Source organism: Ambystoma mexicanum, chromosome 1p, assembly GCF_040938575.1.
Source record: "Ambystoma mexicanum isolate Mex_15411 chromosome 1p, UKY_AmexF1_1, whole genome shotgun sequence".
Lineage (NCBI taxonomy): Eukaryota > Metazoa > Chordata > Amphibia > Caudata > Ambystomatidae > Ambystoma > Ambystoma mexicanum.
Genome location: NC_090921.1, coordinates 963,284,192 through 963,311,846, shown reverse-complemented (window position 1 = coordinate 963,311,846; position 27,655 = coordinate 963,284,192). Strand labels below are relative to the sequence as shown.

General features: G+C 46.2%; 1 protein-coding gene across 5 annotated transcripts in view; it reads right to left on the bottom strand.

Moving 5' to 3' along the window:
* SLC7A6 (solute carrier family 7 member 6) overlaps positions 1-27,655 on the bottom strand; it is an 874,508-nt gene that overhangs the window by 453,991 nt on the left and 392,862 nt on the right. For all 5 annotated transcript variants that reach the window (XM_069653635.1, XM_069653642.1, XM_069653626.1 and 2 more), the window contains one exon: positions 14,341-14,485. In XM_069653635.1, coding sequence (XP_069509736.1) covers positions 14,341-14,485 — 145 coding nt within the window. The remainder of the gene's footprint in view (positions 1-14,340; positions 14,486-27,655) is intronic.

The window sequence follows — 27,655 nt, the reverse complement described above, 5'->3', positions numbered from 1 at the left end:
TGTCAAGCATGCCAGGCCAAGACATTAATGTCTCAGGAAGAGGAATGTTCACTCCTAACGAATCACATTTCCGGGAACTAACCTCTTTAGAGATCAAGGCTTGACAGGGACCATCCTTTTCTAAGTATGTTTTTTAATGGAGTTTTCTAGAACTGTGCAAAAGCAGCCATTTGAGGAAAAGTACTGTGATTAGTTCCAATTTTCAGTTAAACACGAGGCGTGGGATACACCTAAAGTTGTTTAAAGATCCAAGCAGGTTAGCCTTTGAGGGACATTTCATGGGATAGGAGTCCACACAGTAGCCACCACTGCCAGCCCCTGAACTTGGGAATAGACTCAACTCCAAACGGAACCTGTACTTGTCAAGTCACCCATCCAGTGCAAAGCTTACTAACCAGTGAAAGGGAGTCTCCCACTCCCTAAATGTCCCTGCCAACCTCTCCTGATGTCACCCATGCATGTGAATTGATCCGGCGTAGACTCTGGCACTAGGCCCTTGATATAGATCTTACTTAAATCTGTTCTATAGTCATTGCCCCCTGTCTATATTCCATTATGCTATCCCTCGATCGCCTGGTATGTTTCTCAACCATCCCGACATGTAGAGGCACCTAACTCTGGAATTGCCTCATATTTAATTTACTATTCTTCTAGTGGTTATGTTTGAACATGCACCATTCAAAATGGTACATACTTTCCCCAAGTAAACCCAGGCCTCCACCTGCATGGTCCCTAAATAGAGCGATGTTCAAAGAAGAAAACAAACTGGGATCGCAAAAGCGATCAGGGATTTATGGGAGGTTAACTGCAATTCCGTTTTAAGTGAGCAAAAGACTTCCAATACAGAATGGTCACTTTTAGAGGCAGAATATAAAAGAAAAGAATGTTCTAGTCCCAAATCTGGAGGGCATTAATTAAAACTAGACAAATGAACGGTGTAATAGAGTACTAGGACACAAAATATTATGCATCGCAAAAGCAATCATTTGGAGGCTCAGCAAAAGAGAGGGAGGAGAAAAAGCATTACTAGATGCAATAGATCTCTTGTGAATCTTTTTTGTACATTTCTTTTATTGGTGTTTATATATTAACAGTCATACATTTGCCATGTCATCAATTACAGCCAGTGTAGCAAGCTTATTCCTGTGGCAGGTGCATTTCATCTATAGCAACGTAACATAACATAACACAGAACTTTCTTCACATCGTGGGCTAAACAATTTACTGCCTTCTCTCTTCAGGGCAATAGTTCAGGGGTATTTTTTTCTTTACACTCTTTTTCTATATCAGGACATGGCATGCATGATATTGTCTCGATTATTCGCTCAACGGATATAACTTCAGACCTTTTCTTTTACCTAGATAACTTGTTAGCACTCCTCAATAGCTTGTGTCTTAATTTCACGGTGGTTTATCATCCGAGGGGTGGAACATGTCCCAGACCAGTGCTTTCCAGGACTCATAGGTGGCGTTAGTGTTTGCCACAGATCCTTTAACTGCACCAGCCCACACTCTGGTTTCTGCTTCTGCCCCTAGCTCAAACTCCTTATGCCAGCATGTATATATCAGGCCTTTAGCTGACTTCTACCCCATGGCAATGCACCTTTTAGCCAGTATGAACGCCATGTCCATTAATTTTATGACATGCCTAAAATTGCTAATCCTAGGGTATGCACCCAGCAGACATTCCTTCGGGTGCCAGGCTTTCCCATTCCTTCTCTCCTAGGTCCCCCTAGGTCCCCCCGTAACTCCCCCCTGCCCCAAGTCCGCCTCCCAACGTTCCCTTAACGCAGTGCATTTGGGGTTGGGCCTATCTGCCAGGACATCATATAATCTGGATACTGGTTTCCAGCCATCACTCAGATTGTACATTAGGGTTAGTGAGTTTGCTGCTGGTTCTTCTGGCCATTTCATCCATTTCCCTTTGGCTGTCCCCCTCACTCTCAGGTACCATGAAAACTGTCCCTTGGGTAGCCCACCTGATCAGTAGACTCGAATTCCCTGAACATACCCTCCACATTTATACCCTCCACCCCCCCCACCCCCCCAAGGAGAAATTGAGAAATTCCCCAGCCTTCCCAGTGTCTTGTCGCCATCAAATCTTCCCCCTTCCTGCAAACGTCCACTGCTATTGTTGGAATCTCTGGTGATTAGGGGCGTTCTAGCTTCAAGAGTGTCAAGGTTCTATTCCACACTTGCCGTCCCAATGACGAGCATGGGTGTGGTGCCCAAGCAGTTTAGCAGCAACCATAGTATTTCCTTATCCTAAACCGGGGCCACCAATCGCTGCAGCAGCACTGATTCTGACGTAGCCTCATCCGAAAGCCATTTGGCGACGAAGCTGAGTTGCGTTGCCAAGTAATACCTTTTTAGATCTGGCAGCTGCACCCCACCCTCTCTGTGGGGCAGGCTAAGTGTTGCGAGTGCGAACTTGTGGCGAGCCACGACCCAGAGGAAATCCTGTACCAAAACATGTCCCGTACCAAAACATCTAACCAGCGGGAAAAAGAGGTCTTGATGTAGTAGTGGACATTGTTGAAAAAATACAAACATTTCGGCAAGATTATAATTTTTGTTATGGCAATCCTGCCCATTAGCGATAGTGGTAGTTTTGACCAGAATGTCAGACTTCCTCAAACCTTTTACCACCTCTGCTGTATTACGATCATGCATGCCCTCCCAGTCTCCAAGTTCCATAGTTAGGTGTCTCGGGTGTTCCGTCTTACATAGCCATGACAAAGGTTTGCTCGGTTTGTCCCCTTCATGCGTGTGCCCTATTACTTTTAACCTTGTAATCAAATTTTGACAGCGTCTCCCAGGCCTCTTGGCAGCGTTGCCTGGCATCGGCTAGTTTCGCCTCACCAACTTTTTCAGCCCCTCCTCCTGCCTTTCCATATCCTGCATTTCCACTTCTAGTTTCGAGAATTCCATTTTCAGTGTTTTCCGGATACCCCCCCGCACTAGCAATAACGTCCCTTCTCACTACCACTTTCAGCGTCTCCCATACTGTGCCCCATTCTTTTACGCTGCCCACATTATGATTTAAGTCCTCCTCCAGTCTTGCTTTCAGCCCATCTCCAAAAACGTAACTCTCAAGGCATCAGTAGGCATATGCCACATTGCTATGGGGGGCGCTTGGGCCAATTACCTTCCACTCCAGCAGTAGCAGTGAGTGGTCCAAGACTGTTCTGCCTAGGTAGTGCGCCTCTTCTATTTCCGCCAGCTGAGTCACACCTACAAAGAAACAATCTATCCTGGTGTACAGGCAATGAGACGAAGAGTAGTAAGACTAGCTCCTGTCTTCGGGGTGTGGGTCCCTTCATACGTCCACCAGGTATAATTACTTAATGCTGTGTTAAGTGTAGAGAATGCCTGTATGATATTATTCACGGACGGGAACGATCTGTCCAAGCTCGGATCTCTGACACAATTGAAGTCGCCTCCCCAAATGATGAAGCATTCACGATATGGCGCTATCTTGGCAAAAAACATTAACATACAATGGGATTCCATGATTGGGGAAATAAGAGTTAATTGTGCATACCTCCACATTATCTATATGCCCCCTTAAAATCAGATGCCTCCCGTCTTTATACGCATCCACCCCCTGTATTTGGAAAAGCACGGTAGCACTGATCCACGGGTACACCTCTCTAGCATACTTTGAGTATGCCACCCCATATCCCCGTCCCCCAAACCTCCCCAACGTTCTTTAACCTTTGTCATTTCCCCCTCCACAAGGTGGTTCTCTTGGTGCAGCGCAATGGCCACCTTTTTCCTGCAGAGGAAGGATTTCACGCAATTTCTACATAGGTGCATGCCCATTCCCCTCACATTCCATGTCAATACCTTAATGTTAGCTGCCATATTCATACATAGCTCTTTCTTCCCAGTCTTCCAGCGTCCACCACCCAGCCATACGCCCTGGTTACCTCCATATTATTACTCCCTCTCAGTTGTCTTGCCCTCCTTTTTCCTCCTAACCTTTCAAGTAGACTATCCTCTTCATGTGCCCTACTGTTTTTCACGTAGACCCATCCAAACAAACAAACAAAACATTTGTGCCCAGCAGCTGCTCCGTTCTCACATCGCCCGGGCGCCCCCGCACCTTTGGAGCCCATCCGGGCCATTGTGTGCGTGAAAATGGGTGTTAGCAAAAGGACCTTTCAGCTTAGTGCAGGTGATCCAACATTGCCCCTGCCTTGGCCAGGAACAGTTGATGTGGTGTAATCAATTCCCTTCTTAATCTCAACAACCCATGGTAGCAGTGATGGCAAACCTCATGGTTCCCCTCTTCTTTAGACCTCATATTCCCACCCCCCCCATTCAGCAAGACATGCATTACTCACCGTAATAGCATTTCTGAGGATTGTACGGTGAGTAATGCATGTCTTCTAATGCTTGTTAATCTGCTTAGAATCACATGCTGTGCATAGACTAGCAAGCAGTACCCGGAGTTGGAGGTGGGTTGAGTGAAAGAACAGTACTGAAAAGATGTTTTAATACTGCTTGTCCCACCTGAGAATCAGATCTAGAATGAGTGTCTAGGCAATAGAGTTTTGTAAAGGTGTGTACAGAACTCCAGTTTGCCGCTTTGCAAATGGACTCAAGGGGAACATTTGCAATGAATGCTATGGAAGCCCCAGTGCCCCGTGTAGAGTGTGCTCTAGGCTTGAAGGGCAGTTCTCTCTTAGCAAGAGTATAACAGTGTGATGCATTTGACAATCCACCTTGAGATAGCTGATTTAGAGACAGGATCCCCTTCTCTACCTGCTGCCACTGAAATGAAATACTGGTAAATAAAGTTATTAAAAAAAAGAAAAAAAAAGAAAAAACAGGTTTTTCTTCCTCAGTGGTTTAGTTCTCTCTCAGGTAAAACACGACTGCCCTGCGCACATCTAGTGTGTGTAGGCTTCTTTCGGCCATGCTAGTGGGATTCTGGAAGAAAGTGGGTCGTTCAATTGATTGGTTCACATGGAACTTCGAAATGAATTTAGGAGCAAATCGGGGAAGAGTGCGCAGAACCACCTTATCCCTGTGGACTGTAACAAAAGGGTCTAGAACTGATAGGGCCTGAAGTTCACCAAACCTTCTAATAGAAGTGATGGCCACTAGGAAGGCCGTCTTATAAGTAAGGTCTTTTAGTTAGATTTGCTTTATGCATTGGTTCAAAAGGAGACCCCATGAGTCTGGTCAATACCACGTTTAGATCCCATCCGGGAGCTGTGTTAGAGACGGGGGATGAATTCTCTTAACCCCTTCCATAAAAGCCTTAATAACATGTATTTTCAACCACGACAACTTCTGTTGTGATGTAGTGTAGACAGAGCAGCTAGGTGAACCTTTAGGGAATTAAAAACCAGTCCTGAATCTAACAAGTGTGGCAGGTACAACAATGTGGGTAGGAGAGCAGTCAATCGGGTTGATGCCCTTGGTATTGTACCAGATGACAAAGCATTTCCAGTTACTGGAATAGCAATACCTAGTGTTAGGTTTCCTAGCTTCCCCAAGTACGTCGATGGATCTCTGAGGGAGTTGAAGGTGTCCGAACTCTATGACCTCAGGAGCCAGGCCGCTAAGTTCAGAGTTTGTGGGCATCTGTGAAGTGTTTTCCGTTTGTCCTGAGACATGTTGTACAGGCAGGGCAACTTCATAGGAGGGGAGAGGGACAGCTCATCAGATGAGAACCAGGGTTGGTGGGCCCACATGGGGGCCACCAATATCATAGTGACTGGTTCCTGGTGCATCATGTGAACAATCTTGTTGAGGGGCGGTGGGGGGGGGGGGGTTTGGAGCGTAAACAAATTTCCCTGACCATGTTATCCAGAGTCCGTTCCCCCTTGGAGCGGTTCTGGGGCTACCTGGAGGCGAAATCTAGGCATTGGGCATTCTCAAGTCGATCTCTGGGGAGCCCCATTCTGCAAAGACGTTGGAAACTATGTCTTCGTGTAGGCACCATTCGTAAATCTCTGCTTAGCACGTCGGCTTGACGGTTGAGTTTGCCGGGAACGTGTTGGGACAGCAGGAACATCTTGTGTCTGAGAGCCCACATCCAAATGTTTTGGGACAGCTTGGATAGCCCTGGAGTGTGTGTGCCCCCCTGTTCGTTCAGGTAATACATGGCTGTGGTGCCATCTGTCAAGATCAGAACTGTCTTCCCTTGTAGCTGTGTCTGAGAGGCCTTTAGTGCTTTGAATACTGCCAATAGCTCTAACAGGTTTATGTGGTTGGACGCAACTTGAGGGGACCACACTTCATGCGCTGTCTGCTGTAGCAGATGAGCCCCTCCCCACCCCGTGAGAGATGAGTCTGTCATGAGAGTGGCTTCTACTGCAGGGGTGGTGGAAGTCTTCCCCTTCAAGAGGTTTTCCCTCGACCACCACTGCAGAGAGAGAACGACGGCTGGCGAGACAACTATCAGATCCTCCCATTGTCCGCTGGCCTGACACCACTAGCTGTTGAGCCACTCTTGCATGGGACGCATACACAGCCGCGCGTGTTGAACTAAATAAATGCATGACTCCGCCATCATTCCTAGCAGTCGCATGGCCTTGCATACTGTCACTTCCCGACTGGCTACATATTGAGGGATCTGAAACAGCATGTTCTGAACCCTCTCCGAGGGGAAGACGAAGCAGTCTTTGCTCCGAATTAGAGCCCCTAGAAAGTGTTTGACCTGACTGGGCTCTAAGCTGGATTTCTTCTTGTTGATGGAGTCCCAGACTGAACAAGGTCTATTGTCTTCTGAGTGTTCAATAAGCATGTTCAGTAGGAGTCCCTGTTATGAGCCAGTCATCGCGGTAAGGGTAAACCGGGACAGATAGTCTGCGCAGGTGTGCTGCAGCTACCGCCAGAACCTTTGTAAACACCCATGGCGCTGAGGCAATTGTCGAAGGGGAGTACTTTGAATTTATAGTGCTTGTCCTCTATCATGAACCTTGGATATTTTCTGTGCGCTGGCAACATTGAAATAGGAAAGTATGCATCTTTCATGTCCAGTGTCGCCATGTAAACCCCCTGTTTTAACAGTGGAATTACTTCCCGCAGAGTTACCATATGAAACTTTAGAGGTTTGACAAATTTGTTCGCTGGGCACAAGTCTAGTACAGGGCGCATGGTGAAGTCCTTTTTGGGTACAAGTACGTACACTGAATTAATACCCTTATTTACCTGAAGAATAGGGACGGCTTCTATGGCGTCCTTTTCCAGAAGTGCTTTCACCTCTTGTTTCAGGATTCGCAGATGATCTGTCAGGCGTCGTGCTTTGGGTGGTCTGAATTGAGGTGGTCGGGTGAATTCCACACAGTAACCGTGGGCGGCCGTCTTGAGAACCCACCGGTCTGACGTTATCCCCTCCCATGCCGAAAGGAAAGATGTTAAGTGCCCCGCGACTGGGGTGACATGGATGGGAACCTGGATCTGTAGGTCATTTCTGACCAGAGGCTGCAGTACTCGTGGAGTTGGGGCCTCTGCCTTTCCCGCGCCACTGTCCCCTGGGTGGATAGTTGGCAGGGGTGCTGGATGGTTGTCCTGAATTCCAGTCATTTCCCATATTATATAGGTTTTGAGTGGAACGGGAATGGCCCCTAAAGGACCTGCGGTAGCCACTTCCTCTCTGGGGGGGTGGGGTGAGGGGGGTTGAGGGGGGGGGGCTTTTGGGTGATTTGCTGAAGAGACGCAAGAGTCTCATGCTCCTTTTTGGCAGTCTCGAGGGCATCATCGACTGCTTTACCGAAGTGATTTGTCTCCTCAACCGGCTTATTAATAAGAGTTGCCAGGGTTTCCGGCTTGAAACCCTGTGTTCCTAAGCCAAGCATGCCGTTTGAGCAGGGTGCCTTGAGCTAATGATCTTCCTGCCGTTCTGCAGCATCCAGCGTGTTCTTTAGTACATTTTAGTTGACCTGCCTGCACTCGGTCACAATGGCAAGTTTCTTGGTTCTAGCGGGCTCAGGTACCTCTTGGAGGCCCTCCTGCTGTAGGTTCCACTGTGCATCGGCATAACTAGCAAGCAATGTGGTGTTTGCTATGCGTGTGGAAAAGGCAGCTGCCGTGGTGATCCGTTTTCCCGAAGTGTACAGCCTCTTTGACTCCTTATCAGGAGGTGCCTCTCCTGTAGCAAGTGGGACCCCCGCCCGTTTACGGGTGGTGGTAACCATTAGTGAGTTGGGGGTGGCATGGCCCTTAATGTATGTAGGGTCAGTAGGAAGTGAGTGAACTAATTTCTCCACCCTCGGATTTACTGCCGTAGTTTGGGCTGGCGTGATTAAAGGAGCCAGTCTCCTCTTAATAGAATTGAGAAGAGGTATCGCCTGGCTGGAGGGGGGGCTTTTCTTTGAGGATACCTACCACAAAGTCCTGTTCAGGCAAAGCCTCCTGGGTGGCTATCTGAAAGTATGCAGCCGCCTTCCTCAATATGGCATTGAATGCCATCTGATCGTCCACTGGGGAAGCTTTGCGGGACGGAGGGGAAACCAAACATAGGACATCAGGGTCTTGGTTGTGAGTGGGGCGTGCCCTGGTTCCGTCTCACCCTGGTGACTGTCCTCCCAGTCTCCTGTGGGATCTGCCTGGTCATCCACAGTGTAGTTCTGTGTGTTAGTATCCTTCTCCTCATCATAAGTGTCCATCTGAATCTCTTCTTCGGGATGGATGAAGTGTAATCCTCCTGAGAAGATTACATTTTCTAGGGAAATTAGGAAGCAGGCACAGAAGGAGGGTCCTCCAGAGGTCTCTTGGGGGTAGGTTGCTCTGAAAATGACGAACGTCTCCAACCTGTCCATACAGCCTTCTCATTGTTCTCTGGTCCACCTAGATGAACCAGAAGGGTGGAACATTTTCTTCCCTATGGTGCAGAAATGCATCTCCAATAGCTCTAGACCAAGGCATAGAACTATCTTCGTAGTCCTCGCGAGTATCGGGGCACTGAGGCGCGTCTTTCGACGTGTCTGTGGCCCGCTCTTTGCGCTTTGTCTTCTCCTTTGACATCTCTTTCAGCACCACTGCCGAAGCGATGCTTTCGGAGATGTTCGGCGAATCGGAGCGATGTGCCGGTTGACTAGGAGGCCTAGCGGTAGATTTTTCTCCTACCAGGGCCTTCGGAGCATCAACTACACGTGCTTCAACTGCCAGATGTGTTTTGGGAGTAGCGCCCTTTGGCTTAGAAGGCCCAGTCGCAATACGCTGCTGCGGATGCATGGAAGGCTGTTGATCTTGAAGATCAGAGGATTCCGTCGAAATTTTCGGCGGTCCTGTTGGAGCTTTCACCTGCTTCAACGATACTGTCAAAACTGGGGCTGGGGTTGTGTGCTTAGTGTGGCTTCGATCTTGTACGCCCCTGTCGCCGAGTGTTATCCCCATAGCGTGACTCGCGTCAGGCCTAGCAGGGTCGGGGACGGGTGTGGCGGACCTAGGAGTGTCCGTTGTGATGGCATCCGACACGGATGCCTGGTCATCACTAGTACCCGTCACTTTTGGCGGGCGCAGCGGTGGGGGAAGAAGATCCAGCCTGCGACATGCCGTAGGCCGCCCATCACTTAACACGGCGCTCCTTAAGCGTTTTAGGACGCAGGAGTCTACAGGCCGCGCACCACGTTTTGTCATGATATAGGGGTAGACAATTATTGCACTTATCGTGCTCGTCCTTCCAAGGGTATCTGGCCCTGCAAGAGGGGCAAAACCTAAATGGTGTCCTTTCCATAGCGAAAGGCAATAAATGCGATGACCAGACCTAGAGGGCAAAGAGGGGGGAAAGGAGAGACATAGCTGAAGGATATGGCCAACCCGACCCCACTCTCCCTACTGTGTAGGCAGGCCAGAGGGCCCGGCCACGTGGACGGCTCCGCCGCCGGATCTTAGGCGTCGAAAGTCAACCGCAGTCTTCGGCAAAGTGCAGAAACCACCGTCGAAATGACGTAATGGAATTGACCAAGTCGATAGACAAAGTGATAAAGACTTATGAAAGAGCTCCGCAATAGGGCGACCAGTAATCTGGGTGGAAAAAAACAATCTGAGGGACCTCGGTGCATGAGGAATTTTGGGTACACTACACGTCACGATAGGGATAGTGTTACAGACATGCCTATGCCGATGTCCCCTTTCGGTCCCCGAAATACATTGTTATTCAGATGCATCAAAACAGACATCACAGCATTCAGTACTACAAATCCGCAGACACTAGTTGTGTATTGGTTTTAAATTTCCAGGGACTCAGGGAAGGTTTGCCTACTGTGGATAGTAACTCAGACACTGAACATAGCAATAAATGTGGCACCCAACATGACAGTGAACCATTACCTCACCACACGTAAGATCACTCATGGCGTGGAAGGGGTTCAAAGGGTGGATGGCCATACTGTCAGTATTCTCTAGGTTGAAACCAAATGATGTGTGAAATGGTGCAAGTTTAGACAAGCTGTTTTCGTCACTGGGATTTCATGACTTTGTCCATCACGTTTCAGATTACTTCAAATTATTGGAGGATTCTTGCAGATTATGTTGGTAACAAAGGATGTACATTTGAATTGTATTTCTAATATGCTGCCAGTAGAACCGCAGTCGAAGCTCTTGAGAAACCGGCTCGACAGACCAAGTGAAACTACGGCTCATTGGACAATATTTTCTGGGACCGAGCTGCTCTCCAGATGTTTTGGACTACAATTTCCATCTCCAATAGTCAATGGTGAGGGGGCATGGTGATGGGAGTCCAAACAATCTGGAGAGTCCATGTTCGAGGATGACCCTTCTGGAATCCAACTGGTTCCAAAAGAACCATTTATACATGCCATCAGCCACAGTGATCAGATTTCTTTGTGGGGTCAGAAGGATGCAAAAATGTAAGATCTTTGTCAACCTTTAAGATGAATCAGAGAGATAAGTGCTCACGTACAAGTGAGTGTGTCTGTAAGCTTTTGTTGCTGGTTCAAACCATGACTGCCCAGATTGGCCACCTTTCGGAGCACAAATTGAGAGCCAAGGCTCTCAGAAACAGGAACACCAATCATTACAACAAAGCATGATCAATCATCCTTAAGTGCCATGTAATAAGTGATATGTAATAAGTGATATTAAGTCATGTGGTGATGCGTAGACTAATCAGTTTCTTTGCTGCAGAGATAAGGAGGAGGTGTAAGAAAGCAATGGTATCAAACAGTAGGACAGACACAAGTGACCACAGTTCAAGGGTGTTTATTGAACTTCAATTGGGTTTGAAAAACACCTATCTAATCCTAAATCTAAAAGATGGGAGCAAGCTACGACCATCAAATAACGAAGTCCTAGTGGTGTCTTGTCAAAATAAAAGGGCCTATACTAATAAACCTATTGCCAATCCTTACGTCTAAATACAAATAGTGTGGGAGACCATGTTTATGCAAAAGAAAAGTGAAAAGTGTTACAAAAATGATATGTCAGGATATTCAAGCCATTGGCTTCCCTTCCCCAAGTTTTCAGCAAAGGACAAGGCAACACACTCGAGCTTAGCACACTCTCTGGCTTATCTAGCACAAGGATGCAGTTCACAACTTCAACATCAGGGCCTTCTGTGCCAATGTCTCTTTGCTTGCCAGTCAAAGTCTCTTATTTCAGGGGGCCTGATGCAACACGACAATCATCCAAGTTCCTTTCTTCGAAGGATTACACATGTACAAATTCTCTAGTGATTTTCTGTTCACCCCGGGTCACCCTTGTCAGGCTCAGACCCACTTTAAAACAAAACCTTCAATTGGTCTCCCTCTGTTGGGACCAAATTCACATAGTTTTCCCAACATTCTCTATTTTATCAGTATTTAAGACTTTTCATTGTGTGCAGGGTTTAGCTTGACCCGTCGCAGGACCACTTTGAATCACATTTATTTGTTCTCTTTCAATTGGTCTCCCTGCGCCAGGCTTGGACCACATTTATCTATTACTTCTGAGCTGGATACCTTACAGAGACCTTCGACTAAGCACCCACGTGGTGCCAGACCAGTCCGTCAAAGGTATTGTAGCTTGCTTTAAAGTTCAATCATTCATTAGCAGTTTAACCCAGATGCCCAGGGCTGGGAGGGCTATACAGATAAACAAACTAAACTAAAACAAAACTTGACTCGTGTCTCTTATTACACGCATTTTAACAATGTTTGTTCCAATACAATGTTGCTGCTTGTAGCCTTGGCTTCATCACAGACCGGTCTTTAATCGGTCTCCCCAACTCACTGCCTGTGTTGACTTCACAGATGCGGCTTTGTTCTTGGAGCCCAGGACGGTACCACGGCGGCTGGTGATTCTCCCACCTTGATTACTGACGTCAGACACCCCAGTGCATCTCCAACACACAATGCAGGATTCTTCAGCCCGGTTTCCTGATCTTACACTTACCATTCTCGAGGTCTCTTGAAAGTAGCGGTTCTTTGTCGAAAAGGTCAATGGAATTTCCCTCCTTGTGATCCCCTTTGGTTTTGCAGTCTTTTCCCTCTTGCTCAGCTGCCGTCTCGAAACTGCTGTTTACTCATGTGCTTTGCCTGGCTCAGATTGTGCTCTCGTGATCCACCTTTTATCCGTGTGGAGAAGTGTAATGGAAATCAGCTGTGAGTGAATGTCAATTGTCTGACCTCGCCTGACCATAGTATTGGGAAAGGTCAGGCACACAGCTCGAGTGTTACTCTGTTTTCCCTTATTGCGGGCTGTCTGTGAGAAAGTGTTCGTTTTGTAAAAAGGGGTTTAGAGATCCTAAATATCCTACCGGGTAGGATGGGGGTAAAGGTGTTACAGGGAAGGGGATAGTGTGTCTCACCATCCGGTCTCCCACTCCCCGAAGGCCCCTCACCCAGGTGATCCTCTCGCACTGGTCCACCACCCCCAGGAAATGGATGCAAAAGCGGTGGCTGTGTCCTGGCCACCTGGATGTCAGAACCCGGGGACTAGTGGGTGCGACACCTGCTGGTTTCTCACAGTGGTTAGGCAGGAGACAGGCAAAGTCCTTGTAGGAATGGTCTTATGTAGCTTACATTAGCTTTGGCAAGTTGGGCCATGGCTAAAATATGGAAGCGAGTTTCTGGAGAAAATGTCTTATCGGAGTGGCCCCACAGGGTCTCAACAGGATCTGTTTTGCATTTTTCACTGTCAGATGGAGGTCAATAAAGGGACGCAGAGCAATGGACGGGCTTTCTCGTATCTCATAGCAGAATAATGGAACCATTCCTAGCCAAGTCTTGAAGGATAAGGCATCTGGCGCAAAACAGAGTATTAACTAAAATATTTTTACCAAAGCACTTAGTTTATCTTTTTGGAGGAGACTAGGTCAATCGTTTTTCAATCATTTTCGTTTTTCGTTTTTAAAGTATGCAAGTCATTTATCAAAGCAGGGCTCTAACCCACCAGCTTTGGGGACCGAAGTACCAGCAGAGATTTCATGGCGCAAATAAACAGCCAACAAAGTCTCTAATGGTACTCACAGCGAGGAAGTCAGTGGGTTTACTATCCTGAGCACTTTAATTGAAGCATTTGATAAAGGTGCTCTACTAAACACAATGATGTTTGAAGCAATTCACCCAGCCACAAGTGGTTCTGGTATGCATATGGCTTGTGCTGGAGGGTTCCACTTGGATGGCAAAGAAAGGAGGGGCAACATGTTTCTTGGCACCATAGGTCACAGCCATCGAAGGAACCGCACATTGCATTCTCAGTCTTTCCCTTTGAATAAGATGACAGGGTGGAGAAATCTCTTCCGCATTCAGGAGATGAAAGTGCAGGATAAAAAATAGGCGCTGGGGCATAGGACATGGGAGTACACAAAGTGGACATCTGGATGACATCCATCCCTGCACTCTGAAGCATGGACAAATGCTAGATTTATGTCAACTAAGGTGATGATGCTGGCAAAATGGCATGTAGCACAATGCCAGTCAGTTCAGGTTAAAACACGTAAGTGGCGAAATAGTAATGAGATGAATAGGATGGAGTGTGCTCGATCTGACTACTGTGTTGCATTAGCCCAATTTTCCAGTACGGTCATGAAATGCATCCCACATAGTATGGATATGGTGCTGGATTGAAGAATGTGTCATAACCAAAACTGGAACAACATGCAAGGACATGAAAGGGGCAATGTAAAAAAAAAAGGCAGTGGGTGGGGAAAACCTTGAAACAGTTAAAAAAAAAGAAAAAGCCTTATAAGATGGTCAAAATGAAACAGTTTAGATACTTCAGTCTTCCCTATGAGTACTTGTTCAGAGGTTGAAGGCCTGGCTGCTCTGGCGAAAATGACTTTGTAATATAAGCGTTACTGTACGAGGGTATGTCAATTCCTGCAACTACAAATTACACAGTTTGGTAAAATCACAGAAAAATAAAACACGCATTTACCTTTTGGGATTTTTTATCTCTTCAGTTACATAATTAAGAGTGTCCCAACCAGAGTAAGAGAAGAGAGCAGAGTAAAGTGCAAGAGAAATATCTCCTGGGTTCCAGGAAGATCCCTCAAATGAGTTCTCAAAATGTTCCGTTTGTCCTGTAAGGAAAGGAGGAGGGGGGCAGGGAGAGAGAAAAGTTACTAAAATGAAAATAAATGATCCGAGACCTAATGAAATAAACTTACATCACGACTTCTACAAGTACACATTGACTGCACACAGAATTACTCACCTGTACAAACTGTGGTGCTCCCAGTCTATTAAGTCTTACTAACAACTCTTGTCCCAAAGGTGTGGGAAAAACAAGGACACAGATTTTAAAGCTGGACAGCTCCTAATAATGACATCACTGTAAGGTACCATATGAACTACCCCCCCCAAACTTACATTTAGAGCTTGTGTCTCAGTAGAAACCCATGCATGGCATGCTATGCATGTGGATAGCTTTCATGACTGTTGCCTGGATCCAGTAGAACTGGATTACAAAATAGATATTGGTGGTTTCCGAACTCGATACCCATTTTTTGATTTCAAGAAAGTTTGAATTGATTTCTATCGCGCTCGTACACAAGTGTTTCAGAGCGCGAAAATGTGAATGTAATATATATATATTTTCTTGTCTTGTCTTCTACGTCTCCCTTCTGCTTCTTCCTCTTTTCCTTTTGGCTCTTTTAGCGCGACCAGCATCGTTCTTGTTAAAATTGCAAATGCGATTATATACAAGTAAAGTAAAAAATAAAAATAAAAAATGTAATATTCATTTACATTAAAATGTTGGCCCTACATAACAAGCAAAGCCACATTTGTGGACACATGCCCATTGCCCCACCATAAGACTTAAAATAATTCAGAAGAACACAAGCCTCCTATGTTCAGGGGCTGCTCTCATTTTACTTCAGGATAGGAAGCTATTCCCTCGTATCCCCATTAAACATTGTATATGTTTCTGCGAGTTGGTCTGCTCCATCCTCGATGGGTGAACCCTTTTCATAACCAGTTGGAGAATGCACAACTGCATCACTGGTACCACAGTGTAAACCCAGGCTAAGCCCAGGGTGCTCCTTTTTAGTAAGAAGTTGACTGTCAGATCTCTAGACGATAGTCATGGATGCGCTTACATGGCCCAGCAGATGTTTACAAAGAATTGGGACATTCCCAAAGCGATTTACTATTTCATTAAAAAAAGTTTGGAATTGATCTGTCACCTCATACATCCCACACCCCATCTCCCCCATTGTCGAAATTCAATGTGTGCCAAACTTCCACCTCTTAAACCTTACAAACCATCATCCTAAACATGGACTTGCAGAATGTTATGAACTTTATCCTCACCTAAATTCCAATCACACCTGTCGTCCGAGCTAGAGGTTTCATCTCCTTGCCTTACAAGCAGTGCTCTAGGTACACTACATAGTAATCTCAAATAAATAGACACCTTTCATTGCTGACAGCAAGGTTGAGACCATATTATTTCTTTGATTGAAAACTCAGTGATCTGAATTCTGGTGGGTATACATTCTAATAGTTATTTTAAGGAGCACGAGTCTGAGGGATCATTATGGGGGTACTGGCTTACTTATCTCTTCCCATCATTTATCGGTCGTACAATCAAAGTGTAGTATAGCATCTTATAAAGGTTTTTTTAAGCGTTGTAGCTAGAGGCTCAAACTGCGGCTTCTTGTGTCCCACTAGCACCATATTTAGACTCCACTCCGGTGTGGCTTTTTCACCAGTGGGAAGATGAGAAATAATCCTTTCATGAAATGTTTGACAGTCCCATCAAGGCGAAAGGAATGCATTTGCATTATATGGACGACCCTGCGGATTACTGGAATCGAGGAAAAGACGTATGCAAACAAATGTCCACGATGGTGCGAAAGCATCACGCAGCGAGTTTGACTGTGGTCTGCTGGTGAAGGATCTGCATTTCCCATTCTGTGGAGTTGTGAATAGGTCCATGAGAGGTGTGCCCCATCGTTTGAACACCTTTATGAGCGGTCTGTCACTTAGCGTCCATTTGTGGCATTGTTTGCCTGTTCTTAGGTTGTCTGCAATTGTGTTCTGCACCCCTAGTAACTGAAACGCTTGTAGAGTGATCTGGTTGCCGATTGCCCAGTGCGACAGCTTCTGTGCTTCCTGTGACAGACCTGGACCGAATGCCCCCTTTCTCATGTAATACATGGTGGTCTTGTAGTCCGTTACTATTCTCACAGTTGTCCCTTTTAGTACCGGTGGAAACAAATGGCGCGCACAAGCCATCACCTTCAACTCGAGGACATTGATGTGTAGGCTTGCTTTGTCCACTGCCCTTTCACGCACCAGTGGTTGACATATCCTCCCCAACCTATCAGGGACACATCCAAACACAGGGTCCTTTGATTCAGCGTCTCTTGTAGCAGCATTCCCTTTATTAGAATGATGGCATATATTGTGCACCGACCGAGCTTCGAGAAGCAACGAACGCTTCACAGAGTTATACAACAATACAGATGCATTACAGACCGCTTTTCAGGTGTAACAGAACAGATATACAGTGGGGGGTAGGATACAGAGGAGGGGTACAGCTGTACAAGGTGGCTGCGTGGAGAGGGGTGGATGGCGTCTATCGAGCTAGGTGGCGCTGGGGATGACGTGATGGCCTAGGTGTGATGCTCTTGGTTATGTTGAAAGGCATCTTCCACCAAACCAATCGTTGGACCTACTGTTTCCAAAACTTTGTCGTCCCAGGTTCCCTCCACCGGCCACCATGTGTCGGTAATTAACTTTTGCAATGGTCTCATGTGTAGTCTGAAATACAGTAGCAGGGGTATGCATGATGACATTCTCCCCATTAATCACATACACCTGATGGAGACCCACATATTTGTCTTGAATGTGGTTGATATTTGTACGATGGACTTTGCTCTCTCATGTGATGGCCGAATTAGCGACTGTGGTGGAGAACGGTGCTCCTAAGAATAACTCCTGCCCAAAGAGCTGTATGCACAACGTTCCACAATCGATTGTGATTCCAAGCCATGATAGCTTGTATTGTGGCTCCCCTTACTAGCCTGTCGTCTAAGTAGGGGTATATGTGGTGACCTTGCAACCACAGGTACGCTTCGACTGGTGCCAAGCATTTTGTGAAGGTCCTTGAGGCAGACCGGAGCCCGAAGAGTAGCACTCTAAACCGGTAGTGGGCGGTGGCCAACATGAACCTTGGAAATTTCCTGTGTGCCTGTAACATGAAAATAGACATCTTGTAGATCCAACGACAGTAGTAAGTCGTTTGTGTGTACTGCTTTAAACACATCTGCTATGGTGAGCATTTTGAACCTTTGTCTTTTGATTAACTGGTTGGGTACACGGGTCTAGAATTGGCCTCCATTCCCACCTGGGTTTTTTTTTTTTTTTTTTTTTTTAAACACAAAGTAGTAAGAGTATACTTCCAAGCCCGCTTTGGGACTTTGTATAGCTCTTTTGAGATGCATCTTTTGGGCCTCGGCAGAGCATTTTTCAAAACTCCAGAACCTGTTGTGTCGGATCATGCCCAGGAACCATGAATGTGTCTGCTGTAATGTGCTGCCATTCCTCCAGGTTACGATGAAGGATTCCCCCAACCAGGGTCCACGTGGTGGCCTTTGCAGGCTTTAAGTCATGCCTGTTTTGGTTGTCTGACTCTTTGGGATGACGATGCCAGCCTACGCCACAGTGTGGTTCTGTAGTCCAAGGAATTACATCATGCTAGGGCTGTCTGAAGCTTTGTGAGTAGTAAGAAATATGTTGGTAGGACCCACCCCCTCGTGTAGAGGCCGCCGAGTGACCCGATGCTCACCGAAAGACTAAATGTACATCTGGCCTTGACGTGGCTGTGTCAGTTTTTTTATTTCCTTTAACACCTCGTCACTTTTGGGGCCGCATAGTTGGTCTCCCTCAAACGGCATATGCAGCACTATATTCTGAACATCTGTGCAGAAGTCTGTACAGCGCAGCCACCCTCATCTTTGGAGGACAGTTGTAGGCAACTGGTCGAATCTAAATGGTCGACAGGACAAATGGTCGACACCAAAAGGTCGACCTGTCAAATGATCAAATTCTTTTTTTTTGGGGGGGTCCCCCCCAACCCCTTTTTTTTTGCTAAAAACCCCTTTTTTCCCCTAAACGTAAACCTAAAAAAATATATATAACTAAAAAAAAAAATGTGATCACTTGTCCTGTCGACCAAATTGTGTCCACCATTTGTCTGTCAACCATTTGACTAGACAACTTGGAGGACTACTCCATTACCAATTTGCTTGAGCCCCACTTCTGCAATGTCAACCGCTAGGATAAAGTTATGGCTGGACACTTCACCTTCATGAAGAATGGCTATGGCTTCTTTAGATTTTTCTTCAGGAAAATGCTCAAGGATGGGTGTCATCCTGTACCACATCTCCCTGTAGTATCGAGCCATGATTGCTAGGGCGTTGGCTGCTTTGACTGCAGTTGCTCCAATGGCCAAGACCACCTTACCGAAAGAGTCGGTCTTCTGCCCGGCATTGCCAGAGGAAACTGAGCATTTGGACACTGGTGTCTGAGCTTTCCTCCCTGCTGCGAACTCAGGAGGAGGCTGTGAAAAAAGGCATTTGAGTGTTGAGTCAGGTGCCCTCAATTATTTCTCTGGCCTACCTTTCAGCACTGGTTCTGAGAAGGGTTTCTCCATGAAACGGTCTTCCTCCCACACATAATATCAGTCAATTTCCCTCCCGTCTTCTCTTGTTCATAAGGTCAAATAATAAACAGTCCTCCTCGAAAGGTACAAGGCCAAACTGAGGACTGCTTATGGGACAAGCAATCTTGTCTTTATTACTACTAAATTTGGGGTGGGGGGGAGGATCGCCCGCATCCCAGACTAGTGCCATGTTCCAGACACCCAGGCTATGGAGGGGACGACTTCTTCTTTCATGTCTGGGGGTCACAGGTGCGCTGTGATGACGTCAGCACATGCTACGTGCGCCGAGATCATCAGAAAGTACAATTTAAATGCTGACGACAAAAGGCTTCAGCATGTAAATTGAGCAGACATTGTTTTCCATGCTGCTTGAGCATTTTATGCCCAATCTGCTTGTGGGAGGGCTTGTTGAAAAGGGAAGACTCATTTTTCCAATCAGCCGTCACAAAAGCAGATTGCCGGTCGAGGGTCGAACATTTCTGGACTAGCAATTGCCACTGGACCACAAGGGAATTGATTTTGGAGTTTGCGAGGCAGGCCAAACAGCCCCCCCCCCCACCATGACCTTTTGCCACAGACACCAAAATTTTGTTTTGCCTTCTTTGGGGGCATAGTGGTGCTGGTTCGCCCTGTTTTGCCCCGATTTGCCCCCAAGGAAAGCAAAACATTCCACTCAGTTGAAAGTGGGAAACTTGGGGGCATCGGGGTGATGCCGGGCCAGCCCTGCCACAATTCCCCCCCATCATTACTGCTTCCTGGGGGGGAGGGGGCAACATTGGGGTTCAGGACTCATTTTGCCTGCCCTGGGAAGCAGCAAGGAGCACTAGGCCAACAGGGAAAAGACTTTGGGGGCCCATGGGGCAAACAGCCCATTATCCACACCCTGGAAAAAGGCCCAAAAGATGTCACAATGTTGTTTCTTTGGGAGCAAATGAGTGCCGTTTTGCATTGATATGCCCCCAGGGAAGGCAAAACATACACGTGTATGCAGATTGGCAAACTTGGGGTAGCAGGGGGCCTGTGGGCTAGCCCTCCCAGGAATTACCCCCCCCCCTAAAGAAGGTGCAGATCCTTGTTGCTTCCCTGGAAGTGTGCACTGTCCCGATCTGCGCCGAAGACTACCTGCAGAGAGGTTGCTCGACGAACATTGTCCCAAGGCCCGCACTCCTGGGCTGTCCTGTGCATGCAGCTGTAGGACACCACAGACAGCCACAAATGGCACAGCCAGCTGCCAAAGGGGAAGTTGCGTCGGGTTTTAACACCGTCACCACCAAGGCACGCCGGGCCGCTGGCCCTCAAGCCCACGCAGTGGGGAAGCTGGGGGGGCCAGGGCAGGCCTGCAACAAGCCTCTGCACAAGGTCCAGGAATCCTGCGATGGGGCTGATCGCGGTCTGACCTTTCGGGGATGAATGGAAAGGGGTCCCACATGGCGGATGATGTTCAAGCGACACTCAGACAAGCGTAGCCCTGGGAGGAACCTGGGGGACACAAGGTGCGTTTGTAGTGTTGTTAATCAATGTATCCTGCAAGTTACACCAATTCTGGTCTTCCCAGAGCAGTTGGCATATCAATGATATATCCTTTTCCACCCAGGTGAGCGCATCCACGCATGTGAGGTCTGGTCTTCGTCGAGACATCTGTGTGAACGTGGAAAGGTAGGACATGTGGTGTTTTTGGAAGCGTTTGGTTATTTCCCATTGGGAAATGTGTGAAAATAGTAAAAAAAAAAAAAAGAAAATAAATAAAGTTTCACATTTATAACTGCATTGCATTGAGGTTAAGAAATTCTAGCGCGATTCACACAAGTGATGCCTTTTTGGATTCCCACGGGTGTCTTCGTAAATGCAGGGGGTTCCCAGGTTTCCTTGGTGGCTAGGAAATCCCAGGTAGGCGAAGAGTGGAGGCTAAGGTACTGTCTTTTTTGGTGCCGGGGGCCTGACTCAAAAGGGTTATGACAGTATCAGAAAAGAGCTGAGTCAAAGGCTACCTCTCCCTGGTAGCACTGGGGGGTGGTTGGCATAGTTCTAAAGCCTAGTGTAACATGATTAGATTACACCAGTAGGGTACATGAAGTAAAATCAAATTTATTCTAGAAAGGTGTACATGGTGCAAACAGTGGAACAAACACAAATTATAAAAGCGACAGTAGTGACTACTACATACAAAATGCATGGAACATGGCAGTCATTTTGTTTTGACAGTGTATAAAATATCAAAGGTATTCATGAGCTATTATTCAATCCATTGCTCATCTCAAAGTTTTTCAACTCTTCTCTTTGTGTTTCCAGTTCGGGAAAAGGTGTAACTATGCAGTGACTGACAGATGTTTTGGTTCACAAGATAGTGCCAAACTATCATCAGGGCTTGGCGTCATAGAAGACATAGAAATAAGTAGAGTTGGTCGGTCAGGTTCTAATCAGGGCAACATCTAAAAATAATACAGATAAAACACGCAAGTGGTGTGCCGTCATGTAATGACAGTGCTCTACCTAAATAGTGCAGAAAAAAAAGGGAAGAACTAGTCAACATACCCCTATATGATTTGGGTGCGCTCGCGGGAAAGATTGGCACAGTCTGGGTTGAAGGGCATCCGGTTGTAAATACACGAAACAACCTGTAAGAATCAGGTTTGTAGTGTTTATTATTACAGGACGATCATATTGTATGGAGGAAATAAAGAAAAAGAAGGACATTGTACCTGTGAATGCTACTAGTGATCACACATGTAGGTCTGTTGCGGACCAGGTAGTATGCTGAATGCTCACACGCCGATGGTCACAATTCTTCAGGTATGGGCGAAACAATCGGGTGTTGTATTAACAAAGGCTAAGTATAGACAAAGGCATTCAATGAGGATAATAGAACAAAAGTACCTGTGGTTTAGTATGGTGGGCACTAAATAATTTTTTGGGTGTGCGCTCGTCCGTTTTGTTACTGGAAAGTTAGTTTTGTCAGCAGCGGCTCGAGAGAAAATGGCCGGCTGTAGGTGACATAGAACACATGTGAAGTTAAAGCAAATGGCGTTAGAGGGCGATCCGGACCGAGTGATTGCGTGGTGGGACAAGAGAGGAGTTCTGCAGTAGCAGTGTGCAGGGGTTACTGAAGGGCCTGCACAGAAGTGCGGTACGTGGGAGTTACCTTGTTCGTGCGAGTGTAGAATCCAGCGCAAGTGTCCGAGTGGACGCATGTGCACCAAGGCAGAAAAGCGCACGTGGTCTGTCGGGGGGTGTCAGAAATAACAAATGGCAGCGCCAGTATGCCAGACTCCCGCTGTTATTGGATCTCGAGACGTGCCGCTTGTGGAGTACTGCGCAGAAGCGGTACAGTGTACAAGAAAAAAGCATAGTATGAAATAAATGCTTGCGTATTGATGTTCTACGGTATCCGGTCATTCTATCGAATCCCAACCCATCGAACCCCAAACCATAGAATTTTTTCCATCGAAATACAATTCTAAAGAATGGCCATTTAGTTGAAAGAAATGTGATGGTTCCATTGACATGTAATGGTAAGTATTAGGGTTGGGGCTTGGGTTAGTTTAGGGGTTAAATTAGGGTTAGGGCTGGGGTTGGGGCTTGGGTTAGTTTAAGGGTTAAATTAGGGTAAGGGCTGGGGTTAGGGTTGGGGCTTGGGATAGTTTAAGGGTTAAATTAGGGTTAGGTTTGGGGCTAGGGTTAGGGCCGGGGCTTGGGTTAGTTTAAGGGTTACATTAGGGTTAGGGCCAGGTGCTTGGGTTTGGGTTGGCGGGTAGGCGTGGGGAGCCCCCACCACCCCTCCCCCCCACCCCCAATATAAAACATTTTTTTTTACTGTTACAAGGGGCTGGCTAGTGCTGAAATTTCAGCACTGGACAGTGCCATGTAACGTTTTAAAGTAACACACATGCATGGAAATGCTACTTTTTACATGTAAAAGTGCATTTCCATTGAAACCAGTCCATGTATATTGTCGATGGACTGGTTTCGATAGAATTGCACTTTTATATGTAAAATATAGGGTGTCAATTGTTTGTTATTCAACGGTTCGGTTTGTATTCGATGCTTTTGGAAGGCGAGCCTTTGTTTTCGACGTGATCGCTATAAACCATATAGTGTGCGTCAATGGGGCATATATGCAGTATGTTCGGCAGACACCATTGAAATATGGTATGTCAGAACGAGATTGCGAATCGAGTAAGGGGCAATACTATGTCACGGAAGTGTAAGTATATAGTTAGCTGAAGAGTGGAAAATATATCAGGTAGCATTCTCGATATACAAATTCCTCAGTCAGAAACAATGTGATTTCAAGGCACTGCTAGATCACAACGTTTGGTTTACAAAATCATACAATAGTGGCTGTAGCACAGTCTCATGCATCATTGTACATACAATTCGAAACAGGAACAAATATTCTTAATCATGTGTCATCAAGAACAAATTGATATGCTATAGAAAAGGAGGTTCTGGATTCATTCCAAATATTATTCATGCGTGAAAATTTTGACACGATGATTGGGGGCTTAATGGAAACAGGCTCCGTTCAAGTGAAACAAGTTCAGGATACAATCAGAATGTTATAATTCACATGTGAACATTGTTGCCTCGATGGATGGGGGATAAATGGAAAAAGAGGCTCCATTCTTTTGAAACATTGAGGCCTTTCTTTACTGAGTCTAAGCCATGTATCCATTTTTGCTCTAGTTTTTTTTGTTGCAAAAAGGTCACAATCTCCTCCTCGGAAGGGCTTTCGTACTGTTGGTATTATACACCATAGAAAGTCAGTATGTTTGTGATGAAAAGCTTTAAAATGTGCCACCATTCGTTTATCTTCTATGCTGTTTTTAAGGCAGGAGCGATGTTCACTGATTCGTTGACAAATCTCTCATTTACACTTGCCTACATAGATCAGCCCGCAGGGGCATTTCATTCCAGAGACTGCCCACTTGGTTTTGCAGTTGGAAAATTGGCGGTATTGCCAATTTATTCCGTACAGATCAATGTTTTTCAGATCTTTCTTAAGAGAGCATACTGAACATGAACCGCACCGGAAATGTCCGATCACAGGGGGCATGTGCCAGAGAGCGGTTTGGGAATTAGATGGAGTGTCAGACTCTTCAAAAGTGTGGACAAGCCTGTCCTTCAGATTCTTACATCTTTTGAAAGCAAAGCAGGGTTTTCGAGTCTGAACGAGTCAGTGTGTAAAATAGGCCAATGTTTGAGCACAGTTTTTTTCAATGGGCTGCTAATCTGGGTGTATGTGGTAACATGTCATTTTTTGTTTTTTCTTCTCGACATCGTGGAGAAAGATATTCTTCCCTATTGGTATGCTTGGCTCTCTTGAATGCCCTGCAAATAATATGGGCTGGATAGCCACAATATTTCAGGCGAATAGTGAGATCTTTGCTTTTAGGGACAAAGTCAGGTAATGTGGAACAGTTGCATCCGAGGAGGAGGAATTGCCCATAAGGTACATTTTCTTTTAAGCTAGCGGGATGAAAACTGGAGATCAACAACAGAGTTTCTTGGAGGTGGGTTTACGGTACAAGGTGGTACCTACAGTATTGTCTGTATTTCTGTAAATATCCAAGTGTAAGAATGGTATATTTGTGTTACTTGAATGAATGGTAAATTTAATGGAGGTGTTAGAGATTAAGCCATTCTAGAACTTCAGCAAGTGCTTGGTTAGATCCTTGCCATATAGAAAGACGTCATCGATATAGCGAGGCCAACTGATCATTATTTCCGCAAAGATGTTCCTGTAGATGTTAGTCTCTTCAAAGTAGTCCATGTAAAGATTCGCTACATCAGGTGTGTATTTAGCACCAATGCTGGTTCCATGGCATTGCTGGAAATACATGCCTTTGTAGATGAAGTTTTCTGTGAGTGCAATTCTAGTACACTCAAGCAAGAATGCTGTAGGTACTCTTGTGGAGGCTCTTTTATCTAGATAACATTGCAGGATGTCGAGGCATTCCAATTGTGGGATGCCAGTGTACAATTATTCAACGTCTAGGGTGACAAGTATGTCGTGCTGGTCAATGGATAAGTGTTGTAGGACCTTATTATGGCGGTGGTATCTTGAATGAAAGATTTCATTTTGCCTACAAAGGGTCGAAGAAAGAAGTCCACGAAGATAAACCACAGGTACCTCGCTTTTCTTCTATTATCCCCATTGAATGCCTTTGTCTATACTTAACCTTCATGTTAATACAACACCTGAACTTTGCAGGTTGTTTCGCCCATACCTGAAGAATTGTGACCATCAGCGTGTGAGCATTCACCATACAACCTGGTCCTCACCAGACCTACATGTGTGATCACTACTAGCCTTCACAGGTACAATGCTCTTCTTTTTCTTTATTTCCATGATACAATATGATCGTCCTGCAATAGTAAACACTACAAACCTGATTCTTACAGGTTTCGTGTATTGACAACCCGATGCCCTTCAACCCAGACTGTGGCAATTTTTCCCACGAGTGCACCCAAATCATACAGGGGTATGTTGACTAGTTCTTCCCTTTTTTTCTGCACTATTTAGCTACAGCACTGTCATTACATGACGGCACACCCACTTACGTGTTTTATCTGTATTATTTTTAGATGTTGCCCTGATTAGAACCTGACCGACCAACTCTCTACTTATTTCTATATCTTCTAGGACGCCAAGTCCTGATGATAGTTTGGCACTATCTTGTGAACCAAGACATCTGTCAGTCAACTCCATAGTTACACCTTTGCTTGAACTGTAAACACGAAGAGAAGTGTCGACAAACTTTGAGATGAGCAATGTATTGAATAATAGCTCATGAATACCTTTGATGTTTTATACACTGTCAAAACAAAATGACTGCTATGTTCCATGCATTTTGTATATAGTAGTCACTACGGTCGCTTTTATAACTTATGTGTTTGTTCCACTGTTTGCACCATGTACACCTTTCTAGAATACATTTGATTTTACTTCATGTGCCCTACTGGTGTAATCTAATCATGTTACTCTAGGCTTTAGAACTACGCCAACCAACCCCAAGCGCTACCAGGGAGAGGTAGCCTTTGACTCAGCTCTTTTCTGATACTAGGAAATCCCAGGGCTAAATCTGTGGGGTGCTGCGATGAATCTGGCAATGTCACTGCTGTCTCCCCTGGGAAGGTCTCTCCCCATGTAGACAGGGAAGGGCGGCGTCCCCCGATCACGACCCTGGGGGTGGCTGCCCAAGGGTGGACCATGTGGGGGGAGACAATCCTAATGGGAGCAAAGTGAACTGATCAGATATAACAGTATTTTCCACTAATCAAGGGACCCAAAACATCCTTCTTGTGGCCGCAAGAACAAATCCTTCCCTAATAGTCTCATAAGATGTATCCCTCTTACTATTCACTGAAAAAGTACTGGGACGAGGAAGACTAAGTCACCTCAATGAAGATCACTTTCCCAGTACCCGGAGGAGGGAGAGGAGCAATGATGATGATCACTCCCCATGAGAGCTACAGTCAGTGGTCTAGTCTTTCCCCCAGCAACCGAGAATGAGACGAGGAGCAAGGATGATCACTCCCAACGAGAACCACTGTCAGCGGTCTAGTCTTTCCCCTAATACCATTGACCACGGCCAATATAAATATGAGGATAGACTCAGGAAGTGTGAGAGAGATCCTCTACGGAGGACCGGGCTGCAGGAATCGTGTGTTACAGAGAGAAGGGCCTTGTACTGCTGTGCCAGAAGATGGCAGTGGGAACACTTGCACCCCAACTGCCTATGGGGAGCTGGGAAGTGCTGGATAGGCCAAGGGGACCAGTCTACCCCCTCCAGAAAGAAGGGGAACCCCTGGCCGTCAACTGAGTCCAACAGCCCTAAAGGCACTGCAGATTCTCTCATTGAGAGGGAAACCTGAAAGTTTGTTACCTCACCCAGCTGGGGTGAGAACCGTTAAGAGTTTATTGTAAAGAGATTGTGGGAAGCTGCTGTGGTGACTGGCGAGAGTGTTAATTGCATCGCTCAACACAGAGCAGAGTCGAGACGCCAGATCTGGCATGGCAGAATCAAGCTGCTCCCCACAGAACGAACAAGGAACTGCAGAACTGAGAGGCTATGCTGGAACGCCAGGAGCAGGTGAAAACCTCCTGGGCGTTCGCAGACACAGGGGACGAGCAGTTCATTTACTGAATCCAAAGGGACAGCAGATCTGTCAGGAGACAGCAGCGGAGGAAAGAAGACCTCGAGAGGGAGACAAGCAGGAATCTTTCCCCTACTGACCACGAGAGAAGAAAAACACATACAGAAGCCGGTGAGTCCTCCAGAAAGCAACATGGACTTAGTCTAGAGAGAAAAGAAAAGAACATACTAAGGAAATTTAAGTCGAAGATAAACCCTTTGCAAATGTGTAAATGTACACAGTGCAATGCATAGAAAGCAGGAGAAAGATTATATCAGGAGGATACATTATCGAATACTACATACAGACAAGTTTGGGAGTGGGTGAAAAACCCAAATGAGCAGAAGTCCTGGCATGAGAATACATCAGGCAACTTCAAGTGTGTGAAACGGAAGTCCTGACAGGACTTTTCCTATTTGCAGTGCATTCTGGGTAAACAAAT